Below are 21553 nucleotides of genomic sequence, written 5' to 3'. Positions count from 1 at the left end.
CAGGGCATTTCGATAGCAACATAAAACAATTTTATGGGTCCTGTGATGACATATGCCCACTCTCACTTGTTTAATCAACATTTTTCAAGACATCATCACTGCAATTTAGAGAGAAAAAAAATAACTAACAGGCAGTTGTCCTTGAGCCAATAATTTAACCTACACAATTTCTTCAGTAATGTCTAAAAGATTTCCTAGTGATAGAATTTTGTGGTTCCATAAAAGGAGTTTTACTAATTTCAAAACTAATAAAGTCTAATGTGTTAAAAAAATTGTAATTACCCATTTTCATTCGACAGCCTGAGGAGCTGATTTCCTCTTCGAACTCCTCACTAAAAACTGTAGTCTAGTCATTTGGTACATTTTTGGATTTCAATTGACTGAAGCGGGGGCAGCTCATTTTCTGTACTGAACGAGTATGATTAGGGATTGTCTCAAGAAGGAAGAATAAAAACAAACCATAGCCCTGCCACTCCCACTCACAGCAAACATCCCACACACTAATTGATGTCGGCCTGACAGTATCCAGAAAGAAGCAACCTTGCAGTTTATTGAGCTCAGTCTTTTCTGGCACTACCGATGGGACTCCGCTAACAGGCACCATCTTCCCGGTGACCAAGACAAAGAGTTGAGAGCATGCATAGCACCCTCCTCTCCTTCATACTGCACCTCCAAGCCATGCCTAGGTCTTACAGAATCCATCTCCAAGTTGTGCCTAGGATTCACCCACTTTGCTCCATCCTCATGGCTCCTACCCAACTTCAGACCACCATCATATTATGGAGGAGATCCACAGCAGCACTCTAGCTGGTCTTCTGACCTCCCATCTTAACCCTCTGTGATCTTTTCTCAACACGACAACCAGGTCCCCTATTTCTCCAGTCTAATCTCTGTCCATGACCCTCAACCTTCCTTACACTCTAGCTTTCAGGCATATGGTTTTTCACTTCCTAGAAAGCACCATGTGTGTTCCCTCCCTCTCTCTCTCTCATTTTCCCTACTTCCTCTGCTTTCTACATCTACATGTTCCTTCCTCTGCCTCTAGTTTTCTCAAGTTCTCCTTCCTAGCACTTCTTTAGAATGTCTTCCCTGACCCTTCCTATCTGAAATATATATTCCACTGTGTGCTTGCCAGCATTCTTTACATATCCTATCAGGCACATACCACTCTGGATTTGAATCTCTGCTTATTTTTGTCTCAACCAATCCCAACCTGGGATGTCAGGCTTCTAAGCTCTGTGAGGACGGACTGGATTACTAATTCACTATTATATTTCTGGCTTCTAGCACAATGCCTGGCATATAGAAATTACTGCTCACTCAGTCTTTTATAGAATGAATATGTGATACAAAATTAACATGGCAAAGGGATGCCCCAGCCAAGGATACACAGTAGATCACTGAGCCTGTATGTGCCCTTCCTGTCCTCAGTACAGCTCTACCAACCTTTCAGATTTTCTATGGGTAGGTCTGAGATTCAATGCAAGATTTTATCATTTTCTTGGACATCTAAATAGATTGTGGGACATGATTTTAATAAGTATTAACATATAATCTAGTTGGGTAATTACATACACTATTTCTAAAAACTTGCATTGGAAGATCTTCTCCTTCATCTCCTTCTCATTCTCTTACTCATTCTATCCTCCAGCAACACCAGACTCACTGAATTACCAAAATCAAATGCCTTGTCATATTTCTATGTTCATCCTTCATTTGCTTTGTAAATATCATCTCGTCCAAGAAGCCTTTCCCCAAAGAAGTTAATAATATCCATCCTCCAGAATCTGCAGTGCATTGTTTATACCTATATTAATGTATTTCATGAAGCCTTATTTTATGGTTATTTAGGTATTTATTATCCCTTTTACACCACCACCCCCACTAGTCTTTCCCTTCCATCCACCTCTACCCCATCACCTATATCTTAATCTTAAAATCAAGATTGTGTCTTTTTATTAGTGTAAGTACTCACACACTCTGTCCACATTGTTAGATGTTTCAGTGGATACTTGTTTCTTTATTTGTGTATTGAATTTAGTTCCTAAAAACTCCTGAAGAACAGATTAAAATAGCACTGAATAAACAGATCTATATGCTGACAGAGATACAATACTGAAGCTAATATTACTGCTTTTTAATAGCACTACAGGTTGGGAGTTTTCCTTTTACACACAAATGTGTGAACTCTATCTTTCGGAAAGCAGTTGGCAATTCATATTTACTCTAAATGTCATCCTTTGAAAAATATCCACTGTGAAGTAATCACAAGACAGCTGTCAACATATTGTAGTTCTTAGATGATGCTACAGGTGTTGTAAGGTGACAGGTGATGTTAGATGACAGGTGATGTCAAAGCCTACATTTCATTCAGGTGAGAACGTTTTATCAGAAAAAAAATTAAGAAGAGGAGAAAAGATACCTGGAGTCCTTCTACATTTCTAAAGATAACTCTCAAATAAAGAGCCCCAAATAGAATTCCACTTCTCATCCTTAGTCATGGTGAATGGACTATCATGGAGCCACTTCATAATTCCACCCTGCTGTCCTATTGGATCTTTCACTCAAGTGTTACGACTTTCTACTTCTGAAGAGTAAATCGGTTCAGTACCCAGGTCTGACTGAAGTACAAAGAAGCAGTAAAAGTCTCTTTTTTTCAGATCCACTTGTTCATCCAAATATTTGGGCCTCTATAAAATAATTCTCTTAGGAAAATGTAGACTTAATTTTATTGATGCTGCCATTACTCAAAGCATATTTGGTACTCATATTTGGCCTGTGACAAACTCCTTCAAATACTCCCAATGAAGGGAAGACTTTGTCATTGAACTTTTGGTTTTGGAAATGAATCAGAAGTAAATGAGAGCTGAGGCCTGTGTGCGAATAAGGTAGGTGACCAGGAAAAAACCACTTGGTGAACTAATTCTCAAATTGTATGAGAGCTTTGTAGTCTCACATTTTACAGATGAAGACACTAAGGCTTGGAGTGGTTTGATAAATGAATTGACAAGTGACTCCAAAGTAACAAAAAATTTTTTTCTGCAACTCATAAACCAAAATAACTGGTTATTCCACTGTGTAATATACTATTTTTTGACTAAAGAAATTATGAAATAACATTGAATAATGATATAACATAATAACAAAATGACCCATACCTTACCTGCCCTCAGTAAAACTACTTTCACTTTTGCATGTCACCTTCCACATGCATGAATTTAACAAACCTAGAATAGGGCATACATACCATTTTGTTTTCCGGTTTTTTATTTAACATTTAAGTATTTCATGGATATTTTAACAACCAAATAATATTCCATCCCATAGACTTGCCATCACTTATTCAAAATCTATTCATTTACTAATGCTGGACCTATCAATGGCTTCCAACACCTTGCCATTATTGATAACACAATACTGTAAAAAGCAAAATAAGTCATTCTTACCAAGCGCCAAATAAATATTCCTATCATACGGTTCCAACATAGAAATTAATTTTTAAATATTAATTTTAGATCATAATTCAGCAGACACAGATATGTACACAAATATATTTATGAAGTGTCTGTCATCCTGATCCTCTAAAGAAGCCATGTTTTCAAACTGGAGGACAATTAAGGTTACTATATAGTACTGCGCTAGAAATGCTTGGCATCTAGGATTATAAGACTTTTGAAATCTAGATGTAGAAAGGAAGGTTTCTTTTTTTTAAAGATTTTATTTATTTATCTGACAGAGAGAGAGAGCACAAGCAGGGGGAGCTGCAGGCAGAGGGAGAGGAAGAAGCAGGCTCCCCACTGAGCAGGGAGCCTGACAAGGGGGGGCGGGGGGCTCATAGGGCTCAATCCAAGGGTCCCAAGATCATGACCTGAGCCAAAAGCAGACACTTAACAAACTGAGCCACCCAGGAAGGTTTCTATCCAGGGAAAGAAGATGACAAATCTCTTACTAGAGAAAAGGCCCAGAGTCACTCTGCACATTTATGATAAGCAGTCTATAAATGTGAAAAGAAAAATCTTGAATATTCATTTTCAAAATTATTCTTATGGTTTTCATAATTGAAAGTAAAGATTACTTGTCCAATGATCCCTGCATTTATTATTATTAGTGGTCAGTAATAATGATAGCTATCAAGAAATATTAATTTAATTATTATTAAAATAATAAGCACCAAACCACATAGTGAAGTGTTTCTTTCCTCAGTGCTATTGCTACATGACAGAAGTTTATGAAAACACAGCTCAGAAAGGTTGTGTGATGTAGTGAAAAGAATACTGAACAAGAAGTCAAAGAGATAAGGATCCTAGTTCTGGCTACACAGCAAACAGGTTATGGGCACTGGCCAAATCACTTACAAGTTAACCTCGGCCTCATTTTCTCAATCTGTAAAGGAAAATACAAATGAGTAGAAATGGTCTACCTAAGACACCTATTCCACCGACAGGAACTTCGAAAAAGAATTCCTCTCTGATGAAGGATGTGCAAGGTAAAGTAAGGCCTTGCCAAACAGGTTACCCAGAAGTAGAGCCAGCCTTGAAAAAAAGGCAGAAGTAGGTCCTTGATAGATGACATGATTTAAGGAAAGCCAGCAGGAAACACCCAAAAACCAAAGCCTGTGTGCTATACACTCTTCAGTATTTTTGTGATATCTGCAATTCTACTGTTAATGGTGCCTCTTCTAGGTCTTGAAGCCTTCCTCTATTGAATGTTAATATGACTTGGAGTCTGCACCTTAAATTAAAAATGAGAACCTCCAAAAGGAACTCCAAATTGGGATTAGACTCTTGAGATTGGGAGTAGGTAGAGGATGATGGATAAAATTTCCTGGGGAGAGGACAAGGGTGATCAATGCCCCCAAATACATAGACAGTTAAACTGTGTGACCGGGGTTTGGCCCTGCTTACAACAATGTTTAATGGGGGGGCGGGGCACCTGGGTGGCGCAGTTGGTTGGGCCTACATATTTGTAGGTTGACTTAAGGACTCTATCCACAAAATAACCCAAATGGTTTAAATAACAAAATAAAGGATTTTATAGGAAAAAATATAATCTACTTTGGTAGCCTGACAAAAACCAAATAGAATCAAAATAAAATTCAAATTAGTAGCATTACTATAAAAATATAAAATCAAAGCAAGGGAAGAGCACTGTATGATTTTATACCATGATGGCTGTTGCAAATTTGTTTGTATATTTTATTTTTCTATATAATATTGACATAAAATGGTTGCTATAGTGGTTTTTTTAAGTGAGTGGCAGAACTCCTATTGCAAAGAAGAGGTTCCCTTCCCACCTTGGGCTTGATAAGAAAGCCTACACCTCAGTGTACTCAGTGACACCACCTGGGTGGTGCAGTCGGTTGGGTGTCTGACTCTCGGTTTCTGCTCAGGTCATGATCTTAGGATGGTAATATCAAACCCCACGTGGGGCTCAGGGCTCCACCAGAGTATGCTTGAAATTCTCTCTCTCTCCCCGTCTCCCTCTGCCCCTCCTCCCACTCACACTCTCCCTTACCCCTGCTCTCTCCCTCTCAAATAAATAAATAAAATCTTTTAAAAAAATAAAAGAAGGAAGAAAGGAAGAAAGGGAGGAAGGAAATTATTCTATTTAAGGGAACCCATAGTTATTTTAAAGACCTTCTACGGTAATGAAGAATTGTATGGATAAAATGAATTTTCATTTATGTTTTTATTTTTAATAAAAGCAAGAAAAGAAAGATGCATATTGGTCCAACTAGGAGCCTACTGCATTGGTTTTAGGAAGAGAGGTTAATTGTTTTGTCAGGGAAGCAGCCAACAGGCGAGCGGCTGAGAATAGTTGGATTGTTTTCCTCCTACCTCTCTGCTATTCCTTTACTATCTTCTTAACTGGTTTCTCTTGCTCTTCTGATGCCTTAATGTTCATTCATTCTTCAAGTCTCAGATGTTGGCCTTCTCCTCATACCCTTTCTTAGAGAATCCCTCTGTTTCCATTCTACCTCCATCAGTGTGGCCCCCAGGCTTCCATTATGAGCAGACAACTCCCAGATGGCTGGCCCTGACTTTTCACGTTCCAATTCAAGACCGACTAGCACTTATAAATGATGCCATATGAATGGCTGTCACCTCATGTTCCTTTGCTAAAATTAAACTTAACTTCCTGTCAAAACTGAATGCCTTGTCTGATTTCTCTTTGCGCGCGTGTGTATGTGCATGCATGCGTCTGTGAGTGTATGTGTGTGTGTGCCAGCCAAGCTTAAATTTGTTCTATTCTCATAACCAGGCAATAATGCTGACCTCCCTTGCTTCTTTCTCAACACAATTCTTTCTATTGACTGTTCTATCACTCTAGTACTCACGCCTGGACTTATTTCTCACAAATTCAAATATTTTAGAATTGCAAGTCTCTGGCTTTCATCAGCCTGTCAAGGAGAAAAAAAAAAATGGGAATGGGGGTATGAACCAAATCAGGGTTTTTCACCTATGTTAATTAGACCCCTAGGCTCCACAGAGCTTCCTTGGCAGCTGCCAAATCAGACAATAAAAGACCAATAGAGTATGGCTCCAGCCCCCAGGCCCACTTTTCCCACAGCAGCTCCACCATTATCTGTTTCATATGTGACTTTCAAGTATGATCTCATCTGGAAAACAAACTTGTAACATTACCTTAAGAAAAATAAGTTTGAAAACCACTGTTAGGTGACTTTTTAAGGTCCTCAACTCTAAAATTCAAATCCTATGGAATCTGGTAATGTAATTATTAAGATAGTATGAAAGAAAGTCCTTGTTAGGCTTCTCCTTCTGTGCATCGTTAGATCAATTTTGGCTCTGGCAACCTGAAGAATTTGAATGAATTTAGGGTAAAAATGCCGGAATTATTGTGAGTTTCCCAACAGTCCGCAGGATGATTTAGTAAGCCTCTGTAAGTCCACAGCTTCTGTGATAAAGTAGGGGCACATCCCGAAGACCGCACTTTCTGAAGTCCTTAGGATCCCCACCTTCTTCCCAAACTGAAGCACATCATGATGATATGCTTTCCAGCCCACCTGTATTTCATCTGCACACAAAAAGGAGTTTCTGGGCTCCAGGTCCACGGAGATTTGATAGTTTTGGCTTTTTCTTTCTGTTTCATGTCCCTTTGCAACAGTAAATGAATAAACAAATAGCATTTAACAAGTGTTGCCCTGGAGCGTGAAACCGGCTGGTTTGACGTCAAGGTGCAGGAGGCGAAATGCTGAAAGTGGGTTCTGTGATTGAAGTCTAGAAAGTAGCAGCTGAGCAAACCGTGCCTGCGCAGGGGTGAGGGTGGGGGGGTGATTGCCGCAGAGCCACGCTTCACACGCAAGGCAGCGAAGACTTCGTCCAGGCTTCAAGTCTTGGCGATCGGTTTTTCTCTTCAAGTCGCTCACCAGCTTGACATTTGTGCACCTGATTAACTCTGAGTATAAGAATTCACCTCATACTCAGAGAGACCTCATACTCAGAGACTTACTATTCTTATCTCTACAGAAAGGCTTTAGGCCTAAGGAATCGGACCTGGTTTGAGCGCTGAACGTGTGGCTAGTCTGAATTGAGATGCCCGTAAGTAATGCAAAATAGACACTGGATTTTGAAGACCTAGTGAGAAAAAATATGTAAAATGTCTTCTTAATACTTTTGTATTGATTATATGTTGACTCACATTTTGGAAATTATTTGGATATATTGGTTTAAATAAAATACATTATTAAAATTAGTTTTACTTGTTTCTTTTTACTCATATTTTGGCTACTGGAAAATTTTAAATTATATATGTGGCTCACATTAACTATCTATGGAAAGACTGGTTTAGACTCTAAAGGAACAGTGATATACTGAGAGTGCATAAGACCTAGTGACAAAAAAAAAATCTAAATCAAGTTTCTGATTTTACTGCTTCTTGAGGTAAGTCACTTAAGCACAAATCCCAGCTTTTTCATTGACCTTGGGCAAGTTAATTAGATCTCTCTGTGCCCCAAGGTTTTTCATCAGTAAAATGAATCAATGCAACCTATCTTATGAGGTTTTGTGAAAATCAAATAAATTAATAAATGCAAAGAACAACTGTCACATTATAAGCACCATAAACTATGAATTATTCATATCTCTAAACTTGTTTTTTAATTACACTAAAAGAAGGATAGATACTTCATAGGATGAAGTTAGAATATACTCTATTTAAAATTAATTTATAAATCATAAAAACTAGGTAAATGTTAGTAACAGTTCAGTTCTAAAAGTCGTTAAATCTCGGCAACCCTGATGGTCATTACAAAGTTTCAGTCCTCCAAGTTAAATATGAGTACAGCATTCATACTCCTTCATCCTAAAGTGTCAGTAGGTTGGCCTACTGTGCATATTTTTGTATCCTATCACAGACTGTGCTGAGAATGACTTTTTAGTAAAACATCAGAAGAGCGTAGGATTGATGCCAACCTTACTCTCAAAGTCATGTTTATACATATATACTGGGGCATTTAAATTGCTCTCTCAATAATTTTGATACCGCATAGTTTTTAAGTTGACTTTTTGGGCTTTCCAGAACATACTGTACGTTAGAAGTATTTGAACATACTGTAAGAAAAGATTTCAACCACAATATATGGGGCAACTCCTGAGGGTAAGGAAGAGATTGTTCTTTAATTTCTTTTCAAAATAGCATGCATACTTGGAGATTTATCAGAATAACAGATGTAAAAGAAGAAGTGATTCTTAGGATAATTTTTTCAATGAAAACCTTTATTCATTTATTTCACTAATAGTTGCTAAGTGGCTATTACCTGCCAGGCACTATTCTAGGTACCAGGGACATAAAGATAATCAACATAGACAGAAATCTTGCCTTCATGAGGCTGTTCAGTATCAAAATTATTAAGAGAGCAAGTTAAATATCGAACATATGCATATATACCCAAGTTAGATGGTTATGTTGGTAGGCATCAATCCAGAGCTTTTTTGACTTTTTACTAAAACACCATTTTGAACTTAGTCTGTGAGTAGGATCAAAAATTCAGTCCATCTCTTTGCTAAATGTCAGTGTATGCATGATCTTCTGTAGTAAAGACTCATTATGAAACCCCAGCAAGAATCTCACCTATTCAATGCCAGATGGCACAAAAACAAACCATTTATAGAGTGGATTACAAGTAGGCTATATACAAAAATGCTGTCTCCACATGATTCCTAGTCTTTCAACCAAGTGCCAAGGATTTATGTGCTTAATTCCTATTAGAATTTACGAGAATTAACAATGCATGAATGAAAAAAATACATATATCCTTAACTGAAAAGTGAAAATCTTGAAGACCGCCCCCCCAAGATAAAAGTTCAAATTTTGCATGCATTTTTGGTAAGAGCCTTTTAAAGTTACATTTTAGAACCGTTGAGGTTGTAAGTGGGGAGCAGATTAAGCATGTGCTGACTTGGCTTCACAGAGGCTGAATTTTGGAAAGGCTGCAGGGCGCAGTGGAAACACTCCCTGGTCTAGGAGTCCACAGACCAATTTGGTTTTAGTCTCTAGCTCAAGAACTTAAAACTTTCTGGGTGCAGAAGGACCAATGTATGTGAAAGTGTTTTATATAATGCTAAGGAGTAAATACTCCTGTACCTGCATACAAGACATACTTGAACAAGTAAATACCTCATTGATAGAGAATTTTAAATCTTATATGATAGAGTTATTGTTTTTAATTAACTGATCAGATATACTAGGAAAGAAATGCAAGAAACCCATGATCCCCTCGGAAGAAAAACCTGGAGCTTAAAAAGAGCTGTGACTGTCAAGGGATTTAATAAAAGCAGAACAAAATGACAGCAGTCATAGACCTACACACCACAACCCCATAGTGCCTAGAGGACACACTACACTACATTAAGACTGCCAGAAATTTTTGTGTTAAGAATTATCACAGGAAGATAAATCATTTACTTGGAGGCTTATCACTGGTGTTTATCCCTCCAGCTTACCCAGACAACCGCTTGCCCAAACAACTAGCAACTAGTTCTGAAAATGTTAGAATCATACCTCTATTCTACAGTTTTAATTGGGACTAAGTGATATGAGACCCACAGCCAAAAAGTATTTCAAATATTGGAACTCTTGGCATTGGGCCACTTCCACATCGACCTCTTAAGCCTGTTCACCTGCCCATCTCTATGCAGCCCAGTGACATTCCAAGAGACGATGGGTAACAGCGAGAAGCACAGACAATAGAGTTTGTAGATGTAAGACATTTTGTGTTTTGAATCTTTATAAATAAGACTCACATTTGTCATAATGCATGCATACACCAGTATTCTTTATACCCCATGGAAATGATTAATGATCCTTTTGACAATAGCCATGCCAGAAAACAACCTCTATAAATCACATACCAACTGCCAATACAGAACACCATAATTCTAGATCAGATAAAGGAGAAAGGCAATCCTGACCAAGTTCTTCTATGCAGTGAGAGTGTATACACCCATCCCTAGTTATTACTGCCTTCTGAGAATGAGCTACCACCCTGTTTCAAGTTGTTGGAAGCATTGTCCTATGCTCCCCCTTATTCCCAAGATTACAAACTCTACCATCAGTTCTGGCCTTTGTTCAAGCTAAGAGGACTTAAAGAGTGATTTGGCTGGTATCTTTTTAATTATATTCAATTAGTAAGATGAATCAGCACTATTTTATATAAGAACCTCTTATATTCGGCTCTTATTTATGCCTGGTAATGCAAGGAAAGAGGTATCTTCTAAAAAGAAGACAAAGAAAAAGCAAGAAAGACAATCCTGATTTTTGCCTAAGAGTAAAATCATTCTTGTGAAGTCTTTTTTTTTGCTGTTAAAGATTTTATTTACTTGACAGAGAGAGACACAGTGAGAGAGGGAACACAAGCAGGGGGAGTGGGAGAGGGAGAAGCAGGCTTACCGCAGAGGAGGGAGCCCGATGTGGGGCTCGATCCCATGACCCTGGGATCATGACCTGATCCAAAGGCAGGCGCTTAACGACTGAGCCACCCAGGTGCCCACATTCTTATGAAGTCTTTTTCCAAATGGCTAAATGGCCAGTTTCTATTTCAACCCCTTTCCTGTTTGTCCTATAGATAATTATGAATAAGGCATAGGCAAAACTAGAGTAGGGGATATTCATCATTTAAATTTTTTTTATATTACCGAGCCTTTTACTTCTCTATTGATAAATCAGTTTTGATTTTGTTTTTGGAATACATCACCCTTTTGGCTATTAAAAAACTAATTAACATGAGTCCTAAGCCAAATAAAATCTGCAGACATTTCATCACATATTTGAGCACCAGGTTAGGGGCTCAAAGCATAAAATATCTGCTCTTGGCTTAAAATCTGCACAAGTGACCTTAAGTTACTAGAAAACGGTTTGACATTACTGAATAGTAAAGCACATAAGGAATCATGTAAATGCTAATGTAATAAAGCTAAGAAGCAACCAAAATTTCCCCAAATCCAGAGTAAATCCTTGGCCAAGAAAACTTTCTGCCCATAACACAAATAATTATCCCAACCTTATTAAATTAAGAAAAACACAGAGTTCAGTTGGAGGCTGTGTCATTGTTTTTCACTGTTTTTCTTTTATATCCTCACACTGCCCAGCACAGCACCCTTTATGTAGTCGGTTCATAACTCACATTCAACAAAAATGGGTGTAGTGTCCTCCATGTGCCAGGTTCTGTCTGGGCACCGAGAAGAACAGGGCAAAATAAGACAATGTTTGTATTCCCATAGGAGTCATATTCCAGTTGAGACTAGAGTTTGCTGAATAAAGGAAATAATGTTGCCCCAGGACTTACTCTTAAATCCTTTTTAATGTAAAATCAGGCAGATAATACCACACTTTTATTTTTACCAAATGTCAACCAAGTTAAAGTAGTAACCATATTTACGAGGTATGGAAAGAGAAAATTATAAAGTTTAAAAAAATTAGTAGAAATGATGGGTGGCTGGGTGGCTCAGTCGTTAAGCGTCTGCCTTCGGCTCAGGTCATGGTCCCAGGGTCCTGGGATCGAGCCCCGCATCGGGCTCCCTGCTCTGCAGGAAGCCTGCTTCTCCCTCTTCTACTCCCCCTGCTTGTGTTCCCTCTCTCGCTGTGTCTCTCTCTCTGTCAAATAAATAAAATGTTTAAAAAAAAAGAAATTAGTAGAAATGAAAGTAGATGGGCTAACCAGAAAATCAGAATGTAGGACTGGACAGTTAATAGGGGAAGCACTTAAATTAGAGTCTAAGTTAACATTCTTTACTTTCAGCCATTTGTCTAATTATGGCCATTTGTCAAACAACAAAACACCACAAAAGCTTAAATACCATAATCTGCTCATATTATCATATAACTGGTGTTTATAATAATGGCCTTAATGCACTTAAGATTGAGGTAACCTCTGAATAATCGAAGAAAAAATGCCTTATATGTCCTAAATTTTAAAAATTATATTGCATTTTTATTCCGTGAAATTTACAATCCACGTAAAATATGTGTGACTCTCCATTAACCTGAATATTAAATTAAAATTCCCATTCCTTAATTATTTTACCAACATTTATACTTTGCCTTCCGACCTCTTCCCAATGCATATACACACCATCCCCTCTCAAGCCACACCCACATGGGTCACTGCTTTTTTTCATGGTTGAGACTGACTCCATTAAAAAAAAAAAAAAAGGTAAAGGGGAATGAGGTAATTTTGAATATTTTAATAGACCAAGGCTTTTGATAAAAGCTTTAAAGTTTTACCAGACATTAATAGGGAAACTTGCATTTGCTATCTTCATTCACAGGATCACATTTAAACCACGTGTAACAGAAGAAGAGTTTTAAAGACTTCTAGAAGAAGGCATGCTATACTTACTTAAGTAACTACCACTTTGTTCTTAGAACATCAAGAGAATCCATTAAAACCTTTATCATCAAGACAGTGCTGTCATTAATAGCAAAATAGTTTCTTAACCTGACTTTATAAAACTTTACACCTGTGCCCCTCACTTATTAATCCCTATCTGACTTGGTCTTCTGAAACTGTTCTCTCAAAGGTTGCTAATTTCCTCATCACCAGATCCGATGATATCTTCTCATCCCTCTCCCTTTTAAACTTCCTAGATACAACTTAAACTTGATGACCACTGCCTCCTTGAAATTCTCTCCTTCCTCAGAGTCTGTGACTCTGGTTGTCCTCCTCCATTTCAGTTTGTTCTATTTCTGGTTCTTCCATGTTTCTTCCTATTTCTTTTTTTTTTTTTAATTTTATTATGTTATGTTAGTCACCATACAATACATCATTAGTTTTTGATGTAGTGATCCACGATCCATTGTTTTCGTATAACACCCAGTGCTCCATGCAGTACGTGCCCTCCTTAATGCCCATCACTGGGCTAACCAATCCCCCCTCCCCCCTGCCCTCTAAAACCTTGTTTGTTTCTCAGGTCCATAGTCTCTCATGGTTCATCTCTCCCTCCAATTCCCCCTGCCCATTTTTCCCTTCTTCCTATTTCTTAAATGCAGGCATTCCCTTCATTTTTCAGTTTGCCCAGAGGGAGTGGAATGGGTAGTTTTTTAAATTTATTTTACCTCAACTTCCTTCTCTCTCAACAATCTCTCCCTTGGTAATGTCACCCAACACTTATTCTAGCTCTACCGTCATCTACAGGTACTTCCTGAATTTGGGCTCTTCACTTCCAACAGCATATATCTCAATACTGGAATGTTCCACCAGCATTTCACATTCAATATGTCTAAAATTAACTCAGAATCTTACTTACCAAACCAACCCTCTCTTTTTAAACTTTTGCTGCCCCAATTAATGGTGTCTCCTGCCTCCCAGTTACCCAAGCTCCAAAACTTACTCTTCAATCTCCCTTGCTTCCCCTTTTTAACCACTTGATTAAAAAATATATATATATGGCTTCTACTTCCTCTTAACAATCAGATCCATCCCTTTGTTTCTGATCATCCTTCACCCTCCACTCCTACCCATTTAGGCTTTCCCTACATTGACACAGCTGCCAGCACACTGGTCCTATCTCTTAATTTTTCATTTCTTGCAAGATCTAGCACAATGACTCCTACAGAGTAGAACCTCAACAAATATTTGTTAAATGAATTCAATAAATGAACAAGTTTTCAGAGAGAAGGAAATTGTCAACATAAAGGTCAGAGATGGTAAATCACTAAATTTTTAAAAGCCTGGATCTTAAATTGAGAGAGAAGATCTTAGAGATGCTAGCTTTAAAATTAAAAATGAATTATATTAACACTTTGAAACTTGTTTTGTGACAGAGTAGAGCGAAAACTCTAACAAATGAACCTTTTAGCATTTTGGAAAGGAACATGCCAGATTCTTAATCTTTTTAAAACTCATTAAAATTCTGAAGAAATCTCACTGTTTGAGGTGTTCACAATTATGGTGATTCCTAACTCCCAAGGCATAATTTTTTAAATCCAGTGGCAGTTTTGGGGTCTAGAGTATTCTTTCACTGTGTTGTTCCTCAAGCAGGTGGAGCACAAACCCCTAGAAACTCTCAGTTACTTAGATGTCACTGTGGAAAAGGTTACTTTTTGCCACAGACGAGAAAGTGAAAACCATTATCAAAAATAAATGCATTGGGGTGCCTGGGCAGCTCAGTCAGTTAAGTGTCTGCCTTGGGCTCAGGCCATGATCTCAGGGTCCTGGGATCAGGCTCCCTGCTCAGCAAGGAGTCTGCCTCTCCTCCCTCTCCCTCTGTCCCTCATCCACCCCCCCCCCCCCCCACACACACACCGCTTGTGCAGGCATACTCTCTCTCAAATAAATAAAATCTTTTAGAAAAATAAAAATAAAAGCATAATCTCTCCTTCTGTTGGTCACTTGTTCCAGGTTAGTGAATTTTTAAAGTAAGTTCTTAGAAAATGTTTCCATGTTAGTCCCTGATGAGAGCTTTCTTATCAAAATAACTTCCAGGACATTTATAAAAAGTCTCTTTTTCATACATAGTTTTAGATTTTGTTAAGAATTGAGAATACCAAAGATATGTGTTTTTAAAGTTTTAGAGAAAAGCTTGAAATGGGAGAAACATCACTTTAAATGAATGATTAAAAAATCTTTTCTTAGAATATTTTCATCCTAACCTATCTTTCTCTGCATTTGCCAAGGACTGTTTATTTCCTGACACACATTTTTACATAAACAATGCATAGAACAAAAATACTGCATTTGCCCATCATGAGATGTGCATCACTTAGCAAAAATCTGATGTGTCTGTCTGATTAATTTTGAAAAGAAGATAATTGCTGTTTTAAATAAAATTATATATATTTATTATAAGAACAAATTAAGCAAATTACATCGGTCTTCCTAATCCACTGATCAATAGAGTTAATGTAATATGCAAAGAACTTGAAATCTTTAGACTCCTTCAAACCCAGGGTATATAGTATTTTGCTGTTGTTTGCTTTGTCTCTTTACTCCTAACCCTACAATCAATTTTTCTAGGTTTTGTGGTATAAGGAATCAAAAAGAAATTAGTTAAGATCAAATAAGCCTATAATCCGACCCATTTGAAGCAATACCTTTACATTAACTTATGGATGATATGAAACTTTTGTCAGCTATTAAATATATTTTTTAAAAATTCCTATTGATTAAAGTTGCAGACTTCAATGTTTTCTCCAGTAGAGTTAATGAACTGAATGGAAAATATCTCATTAATTTCTTGAGCCCTCTTGTGAGGCAAGAAAATGACATTCTCATCTAACAGCTGGAAAAACTGAAGAACTAGTGAATGTAACTGCACTCAGTTACAAAGGAAAATAATGCCTCTAATACAATACCCAAGGATGTAGATATGAAAGAATATTGCAGACACACACATTCCCTCTCTTATTTTTAAGGATCAATACCTGCATCTTACAGTATGAGGATAGTTAAACCCTTGGATCTTGGCCCTATACCTTTTGGCAGAGTAAATTAATGCCTCACAACCTGGCAGTGAAGTCACCCTTTTAATTTACTTTTAAATAGCTTTTCCCTAATCCATCTGGCCAATCATGAATCTTCAGTAAACTTATTTAAATCTCTTATTCTATAGATTTTTTTTAACTGTAAAATTTCAGGAAATAATAACTCTTTGCAAAGTACACTGAGACCCTAATTGGGAAGTAAAACAGAACAAATTGAATTGATTTGTAGTTTCACAAAAATGAACTTGACACTTCACTTAGAATTTATAAAACATCATAACAGTTTTGAGATCCTCTGAATTTATTTGTTTTGCAAAAAAGTGGAATGTCTCACTTGAAAGGGAATGCCCTCAAGTTACTTCTAGTATTGCTGTAGGATTGATTTTTCTATGTTAAGGGAATGCAAAAGTTAGGTGTTTTATATGTATTCTTTTTTTTTTTTTTTAACAAATCATTATCTATCTTTTAAATGGGTTTAAGACATCCCAAAACAAATCAGGAAAAAGGAACATCATTTCAGTATTACCAACATAGGGCTTTGTGTAATGACTGTGACACCATGACAGTGAAGTATTCATTTTTAAGCTTTAAACAGAGAAAGCTTTACCTCAGTGTGTCCAATAGAAATACAATATGTAAATTAACCCATATTATCTGTATGCTGATTGGCTTGAGTTCCCCCGAATGTCACAATCTCACCACCCAGCAATGAGGTATTTTACTGCTGTCTGGAGATCAAATTATTACTGTAGAGAAGATCTTTATTTTTTCTGTTTCATTAACAGATTATTATAAAGCAATAAGCATGCAGGAGGAGAAGCAGACGTTTTACATTGGGAATTAATGAAAGCATGTCTGCTCGTTTTTTGGAGGTGGGGAGTTGTTTAAAATCTTATACCATCCCCACAAACAAAACTCTTCGGAAATGGTAAAATAAGGAAATGCATGATTCCAGAGGCATCCCTAAGCACCCAGTTGTCAGGCTATGTGGTGTCTTGTGATATCATCGGACCTTTTGGATGGGTGTAAGTTTTATGAATTCGTTATATTCCTAGTATTTTTCTTCCGTAAAAACAGAGGGGGAAGGAAAGGAAACACACACACAACCGCTTTGACATTACCAATGTACTGGTCAGCCGTACTGGCAAGAAGGAAAAAGAAAGGCTGTTGCTCCGTGGGGTGGAATGTGAGGAATAGTCATTTAAAATTTTTGTAAGCCTGATTCTATAGTCATATTCGTCAAGGTAAAATGGATTTAAATCATTTTGCAGTTGTCCTCTGAACTTAGCTTCTCCCTACTTAACACATATTTGCGTGCATTTGAGAATTGAAGATGACTAACAAAGACAAGGCTGCCCTAACCTGCTTTCCCTCCTTCCCCATTGACAAGATTTTTCGTGACTGCGCTCTTTAAAAAATACCTATTTAATTTCTTTTTCTTTCTTCTTTTTTCTTTCTTTCTTTCTTTCTTTCTTTCTTTCTTTCTTTCTTTCTTTCTTTCCTTCTTTCTTTTTTCTTTCTTTCTTTCTTTCATCTTTCTTTCTTTCTTTCTTTTTCTTTTTCTCCCCCCTCCCACCTAACCTGCAAATGCAAAGGTCAGCTGGGGAAATCATTAAAAAGGAAATCTAAAAGAAGCTTCCAATGCGTTGGACCACCCTAAAAGAGAAAGGAAGGAAATGTTCGGGGAAGGCTAGGGTCCCGGGAAGCTGAAGAGGGGGCGAGCGCCCCCGACACCGTGGCTTCTCCTGGCGCTGCCCTAAGGGAAGAGGCTGGGCCTGAGGTCCTGAAAAAGCCTTTCCGAGCCCCCACTTCAGATGTGGGGATGGAAAAGTTCAGAAGCAGCCAGAAAGGGACAAAAACCTAATTTTGCCACCTCAACAGGACAGGATATTCAATAAGCCCTGCCAGCTCTGGAAACGGGTCGAGGCTCCTGTTGGCTCCACAGAGGCTGAAGCAGCCCTCGCCGCCGCCCTCGCCGCCGCCGCCGCCGCCGCCGCCGCCGCCGCCGCCGCCGCCGCGGCGGCCCCTGCGTTACTGGGGGAGACGGTGCCGCTGCGACAGGGGAGGACGCGGCTGGAGCTCAAGGAGGCTCCAGCGCGCAGGCGCCGCCGAGCCCTGCCTGGATGCTCAGTCAAGGCACTAAGGCAAAAAAAAAATCAGCAATTTATAGAAAGAAGAAGCTATAGTCTGTCGGGATATCCAACGCCAACAGGTAGGAGGATATACTCTCGGTTAAGTTTGGGGGGAGGGGGGCGCACAGTGTTGATGAAACTGCAGGTTCACCGGCACCGAGCCCTCCCTGAGGTTTTTTGTTTTTTGTTTTTTTGACAATAAACTGCATAATGGAAGTACATTCAGACAATGCATCTTCAGTAGGGCTTATTGAGAGCTCCATTTCTGGAAAGCGTTGCAAGACTGAGGAATATCAGACTGCGAATCACCGGGAACAGTTCCCTTGCAGCACAGAAGCAATCTCTCTCCCCATCTTCGCGTATGTAATGCATGTCTCTCTCCCCCTCCCCCTCCTCCACCCCACATTATAAATCCAGGGGTGGCGGATTTCAGGTTTCGTAATGTTGCATGATGTGATCGGTATTTACCCGGGGATGTACCGGTGGGGAAATTAAAATCATCGAACGCAGTTTTGCCTGGGCTTCCATCAGCATATTCCGGGCTAGCGAGAAGTGGCAAAGGAAACATGCTTCGTGGGAATAACAGAAGAAGCCGATTTTCCTGGTGTGGCTCTCAGGCACCCAGGACACAATGTGCATTTTGTTTTAAAATGAAGCCACTTGCGATTTGCAGCAAAGATTATCAGTGTAAATAGGAAAGGCTTAATTGCCCAAGAAACACAGGTTCATGTTAAATTCATTTGAATCCAGGCAGCCAAGGTTTACAAATGGAAGTGCATTATTCCTCTGGGTGTGTTTCCCTGGCCAATATTTACATTAACCGTTTTTAATAATCATGTGGGTTTAAAGGAGAAAAGATTACCAAAAATGGGGGGTAGGGTGGGGAGGGAAAGACAAAAGATTAAATCACATCGAATCCTGGATAAGTTCCTATTAATTTCAAAGTCTAATGTTCAAACTGTGCTTTAAGATGAATCAACAAATACTCTTCTTATAATATGCAGCATGAATAGTGGCACTTGAGTTAAAAGACATATTTTGCAAGGGCTCTTTGGATCCATATCAGCAGGAAAGCTGCCTGTAAAACACTGACAGATACTAACAGAACTCAAATAAATGTAGGGAGTCTCGTCTCTGTCTCCTATCAGCAATCTTGTAGATTCCATTGTAACATTAGTGATTAACTCCTGGACTGGCATATTTTATGATTGTGGAACATTTCATTCCTTCTGTCCTAAAGGTACCCAATCAAATTTATGTTCTCCAAAATAGAGACATCTTAAAATTCATCTAGTTCAGAAAACTAAACAAGCCATTTTTCTGAAATCTCAAACAAATACTAAAGCAAATAATATTATTCAAAATTAAAACTTTATTTGCTTCCTCGTAAATGAACAGTTTTATGTTAGCACTGCCTGACATCATTACTTGTTAACTTAAGAACTGATAGCTCATTTTTTTTCCAGATATTCTGATGGCAAATCAAATGGAAGAAAAGAGGAAGCATGACTGCAGATCGCATCAGTTCTCTTTGTGGATTACATTTTCAGTAAAATGTATGGATCTATCTTTTCCTTCTTCTTATATCTAGATCATGAGACTTGACTGAGGCTGTATCTTTATCCTCCATCCATCTATGGCGAACTATAGCCATGCAGCTGACAACATTTTGCAAAATCTCTCTCCTCTAACAGCCTTTCTGAAACTGACTTCCTTGGGTTTCATAATAGGAGTCAGTGTGGTGGGCAACCTTCTGATCTCCATTTTGCTAGTGAAAGATAAGACCTTGCATAGAGCACCTTACTACTTCCTGTTGGATCTTTGCTGTTCAGATATCCTCAGATCTGCAATTTGTTTCCCATTTGTATTCAACTCTGTCAAAAATGGCTCTACCTGGACTTATGGGACTCTGACTTGCAAAGTGATTGCCTTTCTGGGGGTTTTGTCCTGTTTCCACACTGCTTTCATGCTCTTCTGCATCAGCGTCACCAGATACTTAGCTATCGCCCATCACCGCTTCTATACAAAGAGGCTGACCTTTTGGACGTGTCTGGCTGTGATCTGCATGGTGTGGACTCTGTCTGTGGCCATGGCATTCCCCCCAGTTTTAGATGTGGGCACTTACTCATTCATTAGGGAGGAAGATCAATGTACCTTCCAACACCGCTCCTTCAGGGCTAATGATTCCTTAGGATTTATGCTGCTCCTTGCTCTCATCCTCCTAGCCACACAGCTTGTCTACCTCAAGCTGATATTTTTTGTCCACGACCGAAGGAAAATGAAGCCAGTCCAGTTTGTAGCAGCAGTCAGCCAGAACTGGACTTTTCATGGCCCTGGCGCCAGTGGCCAGGCAGCTGCCAATTGGCTAGCAGGATTTGGAAGGGGTCCCACACCACCCACCTTGCTGGGCATCCGGCAAAATGCAAACACCACGGGCAGAAGAAGGCTCTTGGTCCTAGATGAGTTCAAAATGGAGAAAAGAATCAGCAGAATGTTCTATATAATGACTTTTCTCTTCCTAACCTTGTGGGGCCCATACCTGGTGGCCTGTTATTGGAGAGTTTTTGCAAGAGGGCCTGTAGTACCAGGGGGATTTCTAACAGCCGCTGTCTGGATGAGTTTTGCCCAAGCAGGAATCAATCCTTTTGTCTGCATTTTCTCCAACAGGGAGCTGAGGCGCTGTTTCAGCACAACCCTCCTTTACTGCAGAAAATCCAGGTTACCAAGGGAACCTTACTGTGTTATATGAAGGAGCATCTGGAAATCTTTAGCCTTGTGAAACACTAACCTTCTCTGCTAAGCAATCGTGGCCTGTAGCCATATCTTGAGAAGAAAATCAAGAATGGGATCAGCGGTTATAAGGATTTGGGCAACATTCTGCAGTCTTTGCAATAGTTCACCTATAATCCTATTTTAAATCTCAGAGTGATCCTGCTGACTGCCGGCGAAGGTTTGTAATTAAGAAAGGACTGAACCACTGCCCTAAGTTTCTTTATGTGGTTGAAAACTAGATAATGAAAGTAGCAGGTGCTAAGTATCAGTGCTAAATGCTGTGTATATCACTACTTATGAAAAAAAAAACATCAAAAAAACAATTAGCATTGGACATCTTAATAAATTAAGTTGACATGAGGTAAATGTGTTGATAAAAACTAATTTTAGAAGTTTGAAGACTTTAAAACATTTCATACTATTATTGTTTTGCAAAGACTAAAATATTTGGGGACTTAAAGTACTGTAATCCACTAAAGATGTGCCATGAATTATTGGATTATCACACTTTTAAAAATTCGCCTTGTAAGTTTGGGGAGCATTCCAAAGCAGTATATTGGTTCCAATTAGAGTTTACTCTTTTTTTTTTTTTTTGTATTAATACATTACTATTTCTAAATACCACTTTCCTTACCTACTAGTGAAATTGCTAGCATCGAACTGTATTATGTGGTTTTTGTTGATTTGGTATAAAGTTTTTCCAATTCATT

General features: G+C 38.6%; 1 protein-coding gene across 1 annotated transcript; it reads left to right on the top strand.

The window, feature by feature from the left end:
- Positions 1-19612: 19612 nt before the first annotated feature.
- On the top strand, positions 19613-20820 carry GPR85 (G protein-coupled receptor 85). Its single transcript, XM_021699400.1, has one exon. The coding sequence runs from the start codon at positions 19708-19710 to the stop codon at positions 20818-20820; it is 1113 nt and encodes a 370-aa protein (XP_021555075.1). The 5' UTR covers positions 19613-19707.
- Positions 20821-21553: the final 733 nt, after the last annotated feature.

This window comes from Neomonachus schauinslandi, chromosome 12 (assembly GCF_002201575.2).
Source record: "Neomonachus schauinslandi chromosome 12, ASM220157v2, whole genome shotgun sequence".
Classification (NCBI taxonomy): domain Eukaryota; kingdom Metazoa; phylum Chordata; class Mammalia; order Carnivora; family Phocidae; genus Neomonachus; species Neomonachus schauinslandi.
This window is presented reverse-complemented; position numbering and strand designations above follow the sequence as displayed.